Consider the following 15,872-nt stretch of genomic DNA (forward strand, 5'->3'; position numbering starts at 1 on the left):
CATAAAGGAGGACTCCAGAGAGATCTCAGTGCTAAACATATGTCTTTTGTGACCCTGGAGTAGGGAAAGGTTTCTTCCAAGAAGCACTGCCCCAAAGACTAAAATTAGATAGTTCTGACTCTATTAATATGAAAGACTTTCTTTCAACAATGAATACCACAGACAAGTTTAACAGACTGGGAGAAGAAATTTGCAATGTCTAAGACAGACAAAGGAATGATATCCAAAATATGCAAGAAACTCATGTAGAGTGACAAGAAAATGAGACACCCCAAGAGAACCATAAAGGCAGTCACAAGAGGGGGAACCCAAACAGTTAACAAGTCCCTTGAAAGATATTTCATATCATTAGTATTTAGGAAAATGCAAAATAAAATGAAGTACCAGTTTACATCCATCAGACTGGCAAAAAAATAAGATGGCAGTGTTGGTACATAGGGGAAACAGGAACCCTATGCACCCCTGGAAGAAGTATAAACTGGTACAGGCAAAGTGGCAGCACTTAATGAAATTAAATAAGAATTTACCCCAGACCCAGTGCACCTCCTTCTGAGAGTGTACAGCAGACACTGCACAGAGCCATAAGTGGGGACAAGGCCAGGGTGGGAGTAGGCGGTCATGACAAAACTGGAGTAGACAGGGAATGGAGGCCAAGAGAGGGGTCTCTTAAAAGGATGGATAAGTAGAATGTGGGGATGCACACTATGGAGTAGCTAAAAACTAATAAACTAGATGGACATACAGCAATGTGACTAGGTCTTAAGAAAGACACTACTGTGTGAAAAATGAGAACAGTATCTATAGATAATATAGTTTATAGAAGTTAAAATACACAGTATCAATAAACATTAGTTATTTATAAGAACACACACATGCCCAGCATAGATATTACCTGCATCTAAGTAGCTGGGAAAAGCATGAGCGAGGGATAGAAAACAAAGGGGAAATGAAGACCAGGGGCCTTGCACAGACCGATAAGATGGGCGTGTCTTGAACTGGCACACACTCCCTTTCCGGGCTGATTTCCTGTCTGGTGTCTACCTACTTGAAGGTCAAAAATGTAGTAAAGGCCAGAGGAGTGTGTCACTTCTGAAGAGCATCAAGAGGTACCCAGAGCGCAGAACTGCCGGCTGCCGAGCCCTGTACTCACTCACATGCCAGGTAGTAACGTCTGAGATGAACACACGCTCGAAAGCCATAGCAACTTGGCTTGCATACTGCTTCTACCCTGACAACTGTAATCCCACCAAGCCTCAGGTACCTCTCCTGAAAACGGGCAACAACCAGCTCAAGGAGTGGCTGGATGGTGAGCTGAAACACCCAGCATCAAGTGCTTAACTGGGCAAGGAGCAGACATGGAAAAACGATTGGCTGTCTTACCCTCCCCACACTCAGGGGCCCAGGACAGAACTCGGAGAGTTGAGAGGAGCTGCACACGCACGGCAGGCAGATGCAGGTTCCGCTCCCAGCTCTGGCAGGTGCCACTAGCTGCTGTCTCTTATTTCTCCTCTCGAGACCTCCATAAAATGAGGCAAAGATCTCCCAGTTCATTCTAACTCTAAGGGACTGCGGGCCTCTGAAATGCACAAAACCTTGGAGTCATATCCTTTATGTGATTCAAATTTCCAACCCAACAGAACTGTCTGTAAGTCTCCTGGAAAAAAAAGGAGATGGGGTGGAAGGCTTAAATTATATATCCCTGTGTGTATACTGCACTTCAGCAAGAAAGCTAAACACATGCTGCACAACATAGGTTGGCCTCATTTAACCACAGATTTAAAACTTCCCACAATTTTATATAAGTGAACCAGTGACAATTGCTAAATACACGGAAACTCAAATACCACTGAACACCTGCCTGGTCAACTATTTTGTATGTACCTCATATTTGCATAGCACTCTGATTTATAAAGCCCTCTAGAACACAATTATTTCGGGGGGAATCACATAACATATCTAAGGTTCTAATAAGACCCGCAGAGAAAAGCAGGGCAATGACCCTGTCCCAGTTTTGTGGCTCAGAGAGTGAAACAAGATACACAGGTGGGAGCAATCCACGTTTATACTTGGAATTGGGTCTCTGATTCCCAGTTCTTGCTTTTTTAATAAAGGCAGAAGCAAAACTTTACTTAAAACCCTTTTTATAGCCTAAATTGGTAAGATTCTTTTTTTCTTATTAAAAGCTGCCGGATCACCTACTCTAAACATGACCATGAAGGGTCCTTCACAAGTAAACAAGTGGCTCTTTCCATTTGGTGAGTGCAGTGAATCTTATGACAAATAGGAACTAGCAGTGCACCCGTCGAGGCTCACCACTCCAGCTGAGCATGTCCACCAGAAGACAGGCCACTAGGGACTGAAGAGATCTCAATTTCTGACCAATGCTCCAGAGAAAGAGGTATTTGGGGCACTTAATTATTTTATGAATTTAAATTAATTCCATTACAATCCCATATTCACATCCCGTCATTTATTTAACAGGCCTTATAATGTAACAAATACTTCACACTGTTCTCTAACTGAAAATTACAAAGTTTATTCTCAGTTTTTTATTCAGTTTTTTTGAGGGAAGGAGACAGATTTAAACACTTGATCCACATACACGCAGCTGCTCCCTTCAAGAACTGAGTACAGGCAGGTAAAGCCTTCGGGTTTCAGAAGAGAGTCCAAGAGCCAGGCAGGTGGGTTCTGAGTAAGTTTTCTCCAGGGACAGGCCTCTGGAAGCCAATACCTCTGAGCAGGCAGCTTCTGTACAAAGCAGTAATGCCATGCTCTTGGCCAGGCAGTGGGTCACTGTCACTAACCTCCTCTCGTGAACACACAGCCTCTGAATGGGATCAGTGAGCTCACCCGGAGTCCTGGACCACATCCTCTTCACTATGGTAACACTTACTTATACATTTTATTTTGCCTATTATTAAAATATTTGGATTTGCTTTTTAAACAAAGCAAAGGGAAGTAAACAAACACCAGGGCATGCAAAGGCCCCCGACAGGGCAAGGCTTGCATAATCTCTGTTTCAGGGAAGATGCCCTTTGAAGAGGACAAGGTTGCTAGTGCCAATCCCTCCAAGGCTCAGAAGCCAGCAAAATATGAAATTACGCACATCTCAACACACTCTAAGCTGGATGGCTCAAGAAGTAACAACTCACCGTCGTTTTCGAAGGATGTGAATCCAGATAGTTCCAGAAAGGAAAAAGAAAAAGGCCATAGAAATGTATAATTTAGGGAGAGGGATTTCTCCTGCGGAGAGGTAGCTGTCGGGGTTCTTCTCTGTGATCTCAATCTGAAATGAACATGAAACTAATGTTTACTTTTCAGGAACAGATCATCCCACAGTCAGCAATCTGTCACCTTAGCTGCTTCACCTGGCTAAGGAAGTATTAGCAGGTAATAATCACATTCCTAATGCACAGGTTAAAGTGTAAAACCATCCCAAATTGCTTTGTATTTTGTTTGTGAATCCTCTGTGGAGATGGGATTCTGGCCACATTCTTCTCCTACTCTATTTAAGCTAAAACCTGCTCTTATAATGAAATAAATGTCTCACATTTTACAGAACTGACAAAATCCACATGGAACATCTTCTAGACAGTACTCACATCAAGGCTGAAGGAAAACTTGTCGCTAGACTGCGCTCCATTCCCAGAGCATTTATGAAAATAAAGACTGTAGAGGCCTTCTTGGTCATCAGTGCTGATGTTAAAGAAAAACTGAAAGTGAAGAAGACAAAAATTTAAGAGTACGCAAATCCTCAGCTAAATGTCTAAATCTTAGAAATAGTTCATGAATGCTATGGACAAAAGAAAATACAGATGGACTCATCACTTAATCAGATTTTCCCAGGGCAGAGTTTAAACAGATGTTTTCAGGGCGCCTGGGTGGCTCAGTCACTTAACCATCTGCCTTCAGCTCAGGTCACGATCTGAATCCTGGGATTGAGCCCTGCATCAGATTCCCTGCTCGGTGGAGAGCCTGCTTCTCCTTCTACCCTTTGGCCTTTCCCCCATTCCTGCTCACTCTCTCAATTAAATAAATAAAATCTTAACAACAACAACAACAACAACCCAGATGTTTTCTTATTCTGTTATTCTGTCTCAATATTTTCTTATAACAATTTTCAAGGTAATGGGAAAGGGGACAGAACTGCCCAGTGAACACCTATATGCCCCACCACCGAGGTTCTATGACCACTCATTGCCGTCCTCCTTTTGACGTAGACCCCCTCTCCCCACCCGTGGTAGCTTCCACTGAGGGCTGGCTGCAGGAAGAATCTACGAAGCAGGTACCTTGTTTTCAAGCTAACATATTATTTTGCTGTGTAGGTAAAAAATACTCCTAAAAGAAAGGAGGCTCATCTGCTGCTTGGGAAGGTAAAGGACCAATTTAAAATCTACTCCTGTGATTTCAGCAACAGTGACACAGTCTACATTTTCTACATGTACACATTTTTCTATTTCTCACATGCTTCCTGTGTTCAAATGAAGTTTAATGTAAATCCAAAGACATTTTATTTATAAGATCACAGAGTACAACTCCTTGGTCAATTCTAGAGAGCATTTTGCTAGAAGCCTAAAAGATACAGAAGATAAACTACAAAGAGAAGCAAAGAACCAATAGAGATTAACAGTTTTCCTAACAGTTGGGAGGGGATATGAGGGTCACACGTGGTCTCTGGGGTGCTGGCAGTGTTCTCCACTGATGGTTACAAAGATTATTATTTATAATTATTTGTACCTGACAAATATGATGTGCTCCTCTGCAAGCATACTACACCACACAGTTAAAAAGGATAGAAAAAAAATAGACATCTGACAAGAAGATGGAAATAAAAGAACCAGAATATTCAAGCTGAAATATTACTTTGTTAAATCATGTCCCAAACTCAGCAATGTAAATGTAAGACCGTGTGTGTTAGTCCACGTGGAGGTAGACAGAAAACTCTTCTAAACATATTAATAATTTTTAGTTCCTAAAATAAGAATCATATGAGGTTTCTAAGAGATATAATTTTTTAAAAAGTCAGTAGAACCATCAATGGTTGATCAGAGTAGGCACCTGACCCTTAAAAAAAAAAATCAAACAAAAATGTATATTTTAGAGTGGGAATAACACCTAACAGTCCTTTTCCTGCTTTAGGCAGACAAACTATCATCCCTGCTCTGTGGATGGAGCAGAAAAGCTAACAATGACTGCCTTGTCCAAAATTAGGAGAATCCTGGGTAGCAGAACAGCAAGCGGTCACCTACTGACTTCTTTACGTGAAGACGTGAAGCCAGAGAAGAGGCAGTCTGTCCACTGCCTGTTTCATGTACCGTGAGAATCTTATGAACTGGTTATCTCAACAAATGTCCTTAATCACCACACAGGCTGCTTTCCCCATGACACTCACCCTAACACAGAGCTTTAGTAACTGACAAATGTGTATATCCTACCACTCTTTCCTTGGTGATTTCTTTTTAAAAATGGCTTAAAGAGATTTCAAAAAACTTATGGTCTTGGGACGCCTGGGTGGCTCAGCAGTTGAGCGCCTACCCTTGGCCCAGGGCGTGATCCTGGAGTCCACGGATCATGGACTTCCCTGAAGTCCCTACATGAAGGGTTCCCTACATGAAGCCTGCTTCTCTCTCTGCCTATGTCTCTGCCTCTCTATCTCTCATGAATAACTAAATAAAATCTTAAAAAAAAAAAAAACTTATGGTCTTAATAAGCACTTTCAAGTGAGAGAAAGAAAAATACCTTTTATATTTTCTTAAGGAGGTAGTAAACAAAGTGGTTAAACACATGGATGGGCCTTGGAGTCAGACAAACCCAGGTTTCAATCCTCCCCTCGGGCAAATTACTTAACCTCTCTGAGCCTCAGATTCCTCATCTGTAAAAGGGGAATAACAACCCTTCACAGAGTTACTGGCAGGATAAACTGAGGTAATGACAACGTGTAAGCACTCCACAGCCTGCCCGGCACGCATCTACTCGGTTCCATAATTACTAATGTACAGCCTACCATCGGCCAGGCCGATGGGATTTCATATACATTGGAAAGAAAAGAAATAAAAAACCCTCTTCCTTATGGCTACCTTCTAAAGGGAGCCACAGAAGATAATCATAGGTAAGTGAGTGGAGTACATTGCATGTTGGAAAGGAGAACTGCTAAGGGAAAACCAGCAGGAGGGAAGAGACGGGAACTGCATTTAAACAGGGCGAATGGGGCAGCCCAGGTGGCTCAGTGGTTTAGTGCCGCCTTCAGCCCAGGATATGATCCTGGAGACCTGGGATCAAGTCCCACGTTGGGCTTCCTGCATGGAGCCTGCTTCCCCCTCTGCCTGTGTCTCTGCCTTTCTCTGTGTGTCTCTCATGAATAAATAAATAAAATCTTAAAAATAAAAATAAAACAGGGCGAATGGAGGAAGCTTTGCTGAGAAGATAACATTTGAGGAAGGTCTGAAAGAGGAAGAAATTAATCACTGGATTCTGGAAGACAAGCATTCCCGCCAGTGAGTACAGACAAGAAGAGCCGAAGGCCTGACTGTTCTTGGGCAAGGTGGCCTCTGTGGCTGGAGCGGAAACCGGAGCTGGGGTCAAAGAGAAGACAGCGGCCAGACCACATGGCCTTGCAGACCAGGAAGGGCTGGAGCTTTTGCTCTGAGGCAAATGGGAAGCTGCTGAGGGTTCACGGCAGACAAGTATCCAAAGGCTCTCAGTTAGCAATTAATACCTACAGTTACTAAATTTAAAGACCACATAATAATTGTTAGATAGAGTAACTTATGCTGAAAGAAATCAGAACAGGGGATGCAGGGACAGGGGACGCTGAGGTGGTAAAAATATAGAGAATCTTGACAGACTGGGTTCCATAGTGCATGCATTTGTCAGAACTGACTGAACTACACATTTAAGACCTGTGCAGGGCAGCCCTGGGTGGCTCAGCGGTTTAGCGCCGCCTCTAGCCCGGGGTGTGATCCTGGAGTCCCGGGATCGAGTCCCACATCAGGTTCCCTGCATGGAGCCTGCTTCTCCCTCTGCCTGTGTCTCTGCCGCGCTCTCTCTCTCTCTCTCTCTCTCATTAATAAATAAACAAAATTAAAAAAAAAATAAGACCTGTGCACTTGGGATGCCTGGGTGGCTCAGCAGTTGGGCGCATCTGCCTTCAGCTCAGGGCATGATCCTGGAGTACCGGGATTGAGTCCCACATCGGGCTCCCTACATGGAGACTGCTTGTCCCTCTGCCTCCCTCTTTGTCTCTCTCATGAATAGATAAACAAAATCTTAAAATTAAATAAATAAAAGACCTGTGCACTTGACCCAAATTATACCTCAACTACCATAAACTGATTAGAAAAGGGGCAGTGATTCTTACAAATTCATGATAAAAGATTATTTGTATAGTACTTCCAAAGCACTTTCATATTTGAAAAATGATACTTATAGGGGATCCCTGGGTGGCGCAGCGGTTTGGCGCCTGCCTTTGGCCCAGGGCGCGATCCTGGAGACTCGGGATCGAATCCCACGTCGGGCTCCCGGTGCATGGAGCCTGCTTCTCCCTCTGCCTGTGTCTCTGCCTCTCTCTCTCTCTCTCTCTCTCTCTCTGTGACTATCATAAATAAATAAAAAATAATAAATAAAAAAAAAAGAAAAATGATACTTATAACAACTCTATGAGATAAATGTCATCACTGTTCACTCTTAGATGATTAAGAGCATGATCTAGGAGTTCAGTGAGTTGTCTGAAGTCAGCCAGTAAGTGGTTGCTGAGACCCCATCTAACGCCCTACCCTATCCACGGCTGTGATGCTGCCATAAACACTCATGAACAGTGAACAACGGGGCCAGCTGCGCAGCTCACTCAAGGCTACTGACCCTCGGTGAACTCCTCTCTAAAATCCTACCAACCTCCTAAATGATCACCAATGGTCCTTCTAGGTACAGAATTCGGTGCTTCTGGCACACTCTGAATGGGAGGCAGAGACGTGGCAACAGTCAGGCAGATGTGCATTGGAATCTGGGCCCTGTCACTCACATTGGACATTCACAAAGTCACTCATTCTTAGATACATGATCTACTAAGTGGTGGGTAACAACAGCCACCTTGAAGGTTTGCTATGCAAAGAAAACTACTGCATTCAAGTGACAGCAGTATCACTTGATAGGTAGTATGCCTAAATCATTATTAGGCATTCAAAATTCCTTTGCAAATTCATCCTTTTACATGGTAAAGATAAATCCTATGAAGATTACTCAAAGAGAATACATACCTGAAAAGAAACTGCCCCATCACTATTGTGAACAGAAAAGGATTTTTCTCCCGTTGCCTGAAAAAAAAAAAAAAAAAACACAACCTGTTTTAGGACGATACTGGCAAAAAATGTATACTAATTAAAAAACAAAAACAAACAAAAAATCCTAAATTTAAATCCTTTTTAAATCCTAAATTTGTTGACCTTTCAAAAACTCTCTGAAAATAAAATTCACCATCCTTTTAAGATGTGTGTGATCCCCTTTCACAAGGAATGGTAACTCTTCTTCACCCACTTCCTTTCTCAACAGTCTCTTCTGTAGCCCACTAACCTTCTATTCCCTGTCCCTGCCCCCTGATCTTCTGCTTGGAGCACATCACCATTCTTACAGCTTCAGCAGGACTACTGATGCCTACCCCGGTTATATCCTACCACGTCACCTGGACGGTATTCACAATTTGATCAACATATTATTGCCATTGATGCAATGGACTAACTCTCAGCCATGAGAATGAATGAACTACTGATACACCCAACAACATACATGAACTCAAACGCAATTATGCTGAGTCAAAGATGACAAAAAGCACGTACTGCATTATGCATATGTATAAAGTTCTATGTTACTCGTCTACAGAGGCAGATCAGGGGCTGCTTGAGGATGGGAAGATGAAAGTGCAGGTGATGATTATGTTCACTGTTTTGATTGTGGTGGTGGCTTCACAGGTGTACACTGAAGTCAAAACTTATCAAATTGTCACTTCAAATATATGCAGTTAATTGCATGTCAATTGTACTTCAACACAGCTATTAAAACCATCTGGATGCCCCCTCACTGAAAAAATCAAGATATCCCAAACCAAAATGTTCCCAATTTTTCCTTCTGCTATCTCTACCATCTAATTTTTCTACCAAAATAAATAAATAAATAAATAAATAAGTAAAAATTCTACCTCCTCCCCCCAACACCATCTTCATCCCTTACCCCACATTCCACGGCTCTGCTCTAGCACAGATCTTCAGGACACTAAACCTGTATTGTCACAACCGCTTTCTGCCTGGTCCTCCTAATTTCAGTGTCTCCCTCTCCAAGGCTGCTCTGTACATTACTTTCATAACAACATCTGCCCCAAACACCATCTGTATCATAGTCCTTCCTGATCAAGAACTCCTGACGGCTTCCTATTTTCTGCACATAAATAAATACCCTCTACTGTCTGGCCTGATATTATCTAAGATGTCTCTCTCTGCTCCCAAGACATACCTTTTACTTCCCATAGGCTGGCACCCAGCATTTGTCATGCTTGTTCCCATTTCCAGTCTTTGCTTATGACATTCCTTCCTCCTCCCCAAACAACTCCACCAAAGTCCAAGCCCTGATGACAACTCCTCCCCAAGGGGTCTCCCCTCACTATCTGACCCTCTACTATGTAAGTGCTGTACAACTCAGAACTCAGTTTTACTTTGAAACTCTTCAAATGTAGTAACATTATCTCTCCAAACAGACAGCAATTCCCTGTGGATTACGTGTGCATATGTGTTTAGGTGTGTACCTGTATGTATGTATGTAAATAAATACATCTACACTCACACGCATATCCCCACATATATATCCACACACATATACACATATGTACATATACAGCCAGGAAAGCTGAGCACAGTGGGTGATCAATTCTTACCTTTGAATCTACTGTACTTCTTTTAGATTTTCCACTGTCTAGAAGCAGAAACATTTAAAAGATATTATTGCATGATTCAGCTTGTACATGTATTACAATATCATTTTATGAGGCTCTAGCTTGCCTAATATTAAATAATTCAAACAAAAGGGGAGGCTGTTTGTGATCTTGTAGACTGACAACTCCTCAGATTCCAAAACAACTCTTAAGCCGCAGGAGCAGCAAACTAGAGCTTGTTACATTATAAATGTTCTCTAATAAAAAACAATATTTAGTACCAACAGGGAAATCATCTCTAAATAATCTAGTGTATGTTATTGTCAGAGATGCCATATGAAGTGATGACCTCCCCCATTTTCTAAGTTAACACGTTTGAAGAGTTTATTGTTTTAAAATACATATATGTTTATTTATACACATGGAAAAATTAATAGCAAATAATATGAGCACAATTCATACTTTTTCCCCCCCACAACAAGGGGGGGGGGGGAAGTATGCTGCTAATGGCTTCTTTCATGGATCAGAGCGGGCATCTGTGCCTTATTTTCACTTAAGATACCCTCCATGGGGAAGACAGGATTTCAAGCTCCCTGCAGGGAGAGGGTTTCAGAATAAAGGAAGGAAAAGAATATCTTCTGTGCAGGCATGCTTATGTAAGCAAGAGGAACATGGACAAGAAAGGAATGGTGTGCAGACACTAAGCTACACCATCACACAAATGTAACATTTCTGTATGTCTTTTAATTTGGGTTAGTTTTGATGAGCTGAGAAAAAAAATGTGTAAATAATACAATAAATAGTAAATTCTCTTTAAAAAACTAAACTATCAGACAAAGCTGACAGTTAACAAAAGAGGCAATAAATATAAACTGGTTAATCAATGTCTGGAGAAAAAGTACAGCCTCACTAGTGAGTGTGAATACAAAACCAAGAATATCTTTTTTACTTTTTGCTTTGGGATTAACACAAACTAACAAACAGACACCAAAAACCCAATGCTGGCTAGGACATGATGATGTGGGAAGTTCCTACATATTTCTGAAAAAGAGCATCAATTCTTACTATGCATTTGGAAAGGAATGGAACATATGCATCGATATTCTCCAGAATATTCATACCCTTTGAACCAAATATTCCAATTCTGGGAATCCATCCTAAATAAAGTTCTAGATATGACCAAAGTTCTACAAATAAAGAACTCCCCATGCAGCAATATATATAACAGCACAACAGTGTAAATACCTCTCAAGGGGAAAGCTTGAGCAAGTTACAGTATCCACATAATAGGAGTTCTGGTAAGAATGAAGTGTCTGCACGTTGAGTGAACAGGGATGTTTAGGAAATTATGACTTTTAAAAATCAAATGTTCCAGACCCAGCTCAGAAGGAGCCCAGATTACTAAAGTTCTGGTGCTATGAGGACGGAGGAACAACTGTTCTTTCCTTCACCTTCCCCACAGTTTATACCTTTTTAATGGTTAAGTATTTTTGTATAACCTCTGAAATAAAATAATGCTGTGACTGTGTGTGTGTTTTTACTTAGGGACAAAAAAAGAGTCTAAAGAACAGGTCAGTGAAGAAGATGCTGTTCTGGGCCTGACAGCTGACCTGGTTTTAGCTGCGTCTGGTTGCCTGCTGAAACGGGGTTAGCCCCAGGCTCCTGGCTCTGGCCTAGGACCTTCTCATCCTTGCTGAAGACGATCTTTGGCAACTGGGTACCAGCTTCTGGTGGGGATCTTACTCTCACCCTACATTCAAAATAAGAAGAAAGAAAGGAAGTTCAAAGTAATGCAATGGCCATCTAAGTACCATGTGTTGGACACCGTCTCGGGGTCTAAATCCATCATCTCAGACAGTCCTTGCGACATCCCTAGTGTAGACTGTACTGTACTGGCCGTGTTGTGTGTCTGCTGAAATGGGGACTCAGGAATCTTAATGACTTGCCCCAGAGTGTTGAGGCCAGAAGCAGCTGGACGAGGATCCAGCACTCTCACACAGAAACTTACCTTCCTAGCACCCACACAGATGGACATATTTTCCCCCTAAGTGTCTATAATGTGTTCCACAAGGGGAATGGAACAAGGGATAAAAACCAGTAAGGTGTTCAAGTGAACTCTAGGGGGCAAGTGAGGGGCAGGAGGCATTAACAGGGGCCTAATATGCATTTCCTCTCTTCTCCCTTCTGAGCAGACATCATCCTGCCAAGGAGTGGACACACGAGCTAATTTAGCACAGTTGAGCTGGAGGGAAGCACTTTTCACAGGAGAGAGGCCTCCCTGTCTCCCTGGATGTCAGCTGGATGTGAATAATGAACTCACTCTATTGAATACACCATGCTACTTCACACTGCTCCGCCTTTGCCTCCAATGCTCTTCCCTTATTTATCTAGTGAAGTCCACTCACTAAAAGGTTGGTTGGGCCAAGAGTTGCCTGAAGCCTTCCCTTCTCTTTTATGGCTCACAGTTTCTCTGCCCCACTACCTCTCTATATTGCCATGATCATCTGTATTGCTGTTTGGCCTCCCTCGTTAACCTACAAGCTCCTTGGGTGTGGCACCTCCATCTCCCTCATCGTGTTCCTAACCGCCAGCACTCAGCACAGTACTTGACACGTGGCAGACACTCAGTAAATGGTAGCTGAACAAACAAATTCTCCCAAACTTTTACTCAAGGACAGAACTGAAGGAACATTAGAATTACTTACTCACTTCTGGAGATGTCTAGGATTAGAAGGGTGACAGAGACTGACTGCTTATTTAAAATACAGTAATTTACATCTTCATCCTGAGAAAGGAAGACCCAATTGTATATCATCTTATTCATTCACACTAGAATAAGAACAAAAAGTTTTTAGACACAGGCAAATGAATGCTCCAATCTCTATCCCAAACAATACAATTGTGGGTGCTCAGAGATGCTACAGAGTCAAAGCAGCCACCACAGTAAGAAAAGAACACTGACAGAAGCCAGGTGTTCCCACCCGGCGTCTTGGACACATGTGAAAGGAGTGATCAGATCATGAATGGAATGCTCACCAGGTAAGAAGAAAATCCATCATTCTTTGTGCGATCTAAGCTGAATCCAATCTAAGAGGGGTAAAAAGAGTAGAGGTAAATATCCAAATGAGGCTCTGGCATCCATTCTTTCTTACTCCAAGAGCAGAAAAGGTGATTCTTTGGCCTAGCCTTCTCTTGGTTTTCTTAGCATTCATTTTGAAAAGGGATCACTAATTACTAAAATTATTCAAGAATGACAACTTCTGTGTTTAAAGTAAAACTATCTGATGCCTATTCACAAGTTTAATTTCCTCCATATTCTGAGACTTCATATTTAAGTGTGGGGTGAAGCTCTCATCTAATCAACAGAAAAGGATAAAGCCCTTGACCTCCTGGGAAGGCACTTACAGTTTTGTCCTTGTCTGTGGCTCCTACAGGTTCATTGACTGAAAGGCTACTGACGTTAACCACCATGTAGCCATCCTTGAAGAATCCAAAGGTGTTCAGATGAACTTTATGCCTCACATCATCCTAAAAGATTTGAAGTGGTGGAATTAGTAATGGAGAAGTTAACTTGATTATTGAACCTATTTATTTGCTTGAAAAACCACAGTATCTAGCTAGCTAGTTACTGTTGTCATATGCTTGGCAATATATACAATATATATACACTTTATCTTGCTCCAAAAGCTGAAGACTCATTATAAATTCGTAAGATATCAAGAGTTTTGCAGAAAGAAGCACATAATAGGGATCCCTGGGTGGCGCAGCAGTTTGGCGCCTGCCTTTGGCCCAGGGCGCGATCCTGGAGACCCGGGATCGAATCCCACGTCGGGCTCCGGTGCATGGAGCCTGCTTCTCCCTCTGCCTATGTCTCTGCCTCTTTCTCTCTCTGTGACTATAATAAATAAATAAAAAAAAAATTAAAAAAAAAAGAAGCACATAATAGATTCAATTCATTCATATGCATGTGTAAGGATCCCAGGGGCAGACTTGGTGGTCAAGGTGTGAATTTCAGGGAAGGAGGAACAATGTTTTCATCATCCTCACAAGCTTCCTGTTGGCACAGGCCTAGCATCCAGGAGGCACTCAAAACATGTTGGGGGGTGAGGGGAGAAGAGGACAAAGATGCCCCAAGACTACTCGTTTTCATAAACATTTTATGAGTTTTATGTACCTGGCTCCTCCATTGCAGGATGATGAGGGATACCTGATGTTACTTTTCTAACCTATAATTTTTTCTACATTTGCATCTAAAAATGACATCACATATGATGGGTTTGAAGGAAACAAAGCCTTATACAAAAGGAATCCAGGAATTAGCCAGGTGGAGACAGATCTCTCGGACATAGGATAACCCTGAGATTTGCTGAAACTGACCATGTGGGGAAATGCCTACCACATTTGCTTTTGAAACTGCCTCAAAGCTGTGAGTCCAATATCAACTAAGTCAATAAATTTTAAGGCCAACAGAACAATAGTATTAGTGAATACTTCTCAAGTAGAAGCTCCACCAAGACACTTCCTACTGTGTAAAGTCACGAGTTTTATTTTTATTTTTAAGATTTTATTTATTCATTTGAGAGAGAAAGAAAATGAACAGGATGAGGGTAGTAGGGAGGGAGAGGGAGAAGCAGACTCCCCGCTGAGCAGGGAGTCCAAAGTGGGGCTCAATCCCAGAACCCTGGGATCTTGACCTGAGCTGAAGGCAGATGCTTAACCGACTAAGCCACCCCAGCACCCCAAGTCATGAGTTTTATATAGAGAATCATTTGCCTAAATGAGAGCACTTCAGTAAGGCCACAATAAGCTAACAGTTATTAAGTAGCTCCTAAATGCCAGGCCCCAAGCTAAGCCCTTTTCCAAAACCTATATTTGGTTCTTTCTCAAATCTGCATAGTCATTTTTGCTACCGTTTGTATCTTGCTCATATTTTTAAATTCTACCTTTTGTTTCTTTTGATTTTAAATATAGTTATTTGACAATATGTCGAGATGCTCTGGAGGCTCTAGTTCTGCTTTTCAGTTGTCTCTGCTGGCTTTGCCAGCAGGTTGTATCTTTGGTTCAGTGGTAATTTTCTCCTTCTAGACTTGGATCTCCTGGACATCTGAGGGAGTCTAATTGCAAATCCCAAAGACCTCCAAAGAGAGGCTGTGGATCAGATCTTTGGCAGAAAAATCATAAACTCTATCCCTCTACAGAGCTAAAACACATTTTTTAGCCATTAGGAGGGTTATGTTTTCTAGCCCACTCTTCTATTCAAGGAATATAGCTCTGAGAGTCCTATAAGATTAGGGGCTATGGAGACAGACACAGCTCCATCATCCCCCCACCCCATCCAAGGCTTTGTTTGGCGCCTGCTCCTAGCCACCCACTCATACTTTGAGGCTCTAGAGGCCAAGTTTCCGCAGTGCCTCAGGGCAGCCCTGGCTTGTATTCTTTTATCCTCCGAGATTGCAGCACCCTGGCCATCTTTGGTTTTTGGCCCCTGGGAATTTCCTGTATTTTCCCAGGATCCAGCTATGCATTTATTTTTTTTTAATTTTTATTTATTTATGATAGTCACACACACACACAGAGAGAGAGGCAGAGACATAGGTAGAGGGAAAAGCAGGCTCCATGCACCGGGAGCCCGATGTGGGATTCGATCCTGGGTCTCCAGGATCGTGCCCTGGGCCAAAGGCAGGCGCCAAACCGCTGCGCCACCCAGGGATCCCCAGCTATGCATTTAAAGCATGTTTCTGGACTTCCGCTTCCTGGTAGGATGGAGTGGTGTGCAGTACACCAGAACCCCCAGGGAGAACAAAAAAAAAAAAGCAGATAATAGAAGTTATCCGCTGAAAGGCAGAAGAGGGCTGCTAGACCACAAAACCCAGAAAAGCTACAGCTCATGTAGCTTTCTACGGATTCTAAGAGAAATGATTTGACTATGTTCAAAACTCTCCCAAAGATGCCACAAGGC

At 42.4% G+C, this 15,872-nt stretch overlaps 1 protein-coding gene across 2 annotated transcripts in view; it reads right to left on the bottom strand.

Annotated features, from left to right (window-relative positions):
- GPR107 (G protein-coupled receptor 107) overlaps positions 1 to 15,872 on the bottom strand; it is a 77,669-nt gene that overhangs the window by 34,988 nt on the left and 26,809 nt on the right. For both annotated transcript variants that reach the window (XM_055316432.1, XM_055316425.1), the window contains exons 2-9: positions 13,319 to 13,441; positions 12,950 to 13,000; positions 12,619 to 12,698; positions 11,524 to 11,663; positions 9,917 to 9,954; positions 8,253 to 8,309; positions 3,603 to 3,713; positions 3,153 to 3,286 (exon numbers count right to left, since the gene is read on the bottom strand). In XM_055316432.1, coding sequence (XP_055172407.1) covers positions 3,153 to 3,286; positions 3,603 to 3,713; positions 8,253 to 8,309; positions 9,917 to 9,954; positions 11,524 to 11,663; positions 12,619 to 12,698; positions 12,950 to 13,000; positions 13,319 to 13,441 — 734 coding nt within the window. The remainder of the gene's footprint in view (positions 1 to 3,152; positions 3,287 to 3,602; positions 3,714 to 8,252; positions 8,310 to 9,916; positions 9,955 to 11,523; positions 11,664 to 12,618; positions 12,699 to 12,949; positions 13,001 to 13,318; positions 13,442 to 15,872) is intronic.

Source organism: Nyctereutes procyonoides, unplaced genomic scaffold (genome assembly GCF_905146905.1).
Source record: "Nyctereutes procyonoides isolate TBG_1078 unplaced genomic scaffold, NYPRO_anot_genome, whole genome shotgun sequence".
Lineage (NCBI taxonomy): Eukaryota > Metazoa > Chordata > Mammalia > Carnivora > Canidae > Nyctereutes > Nyctereutes procyonoides.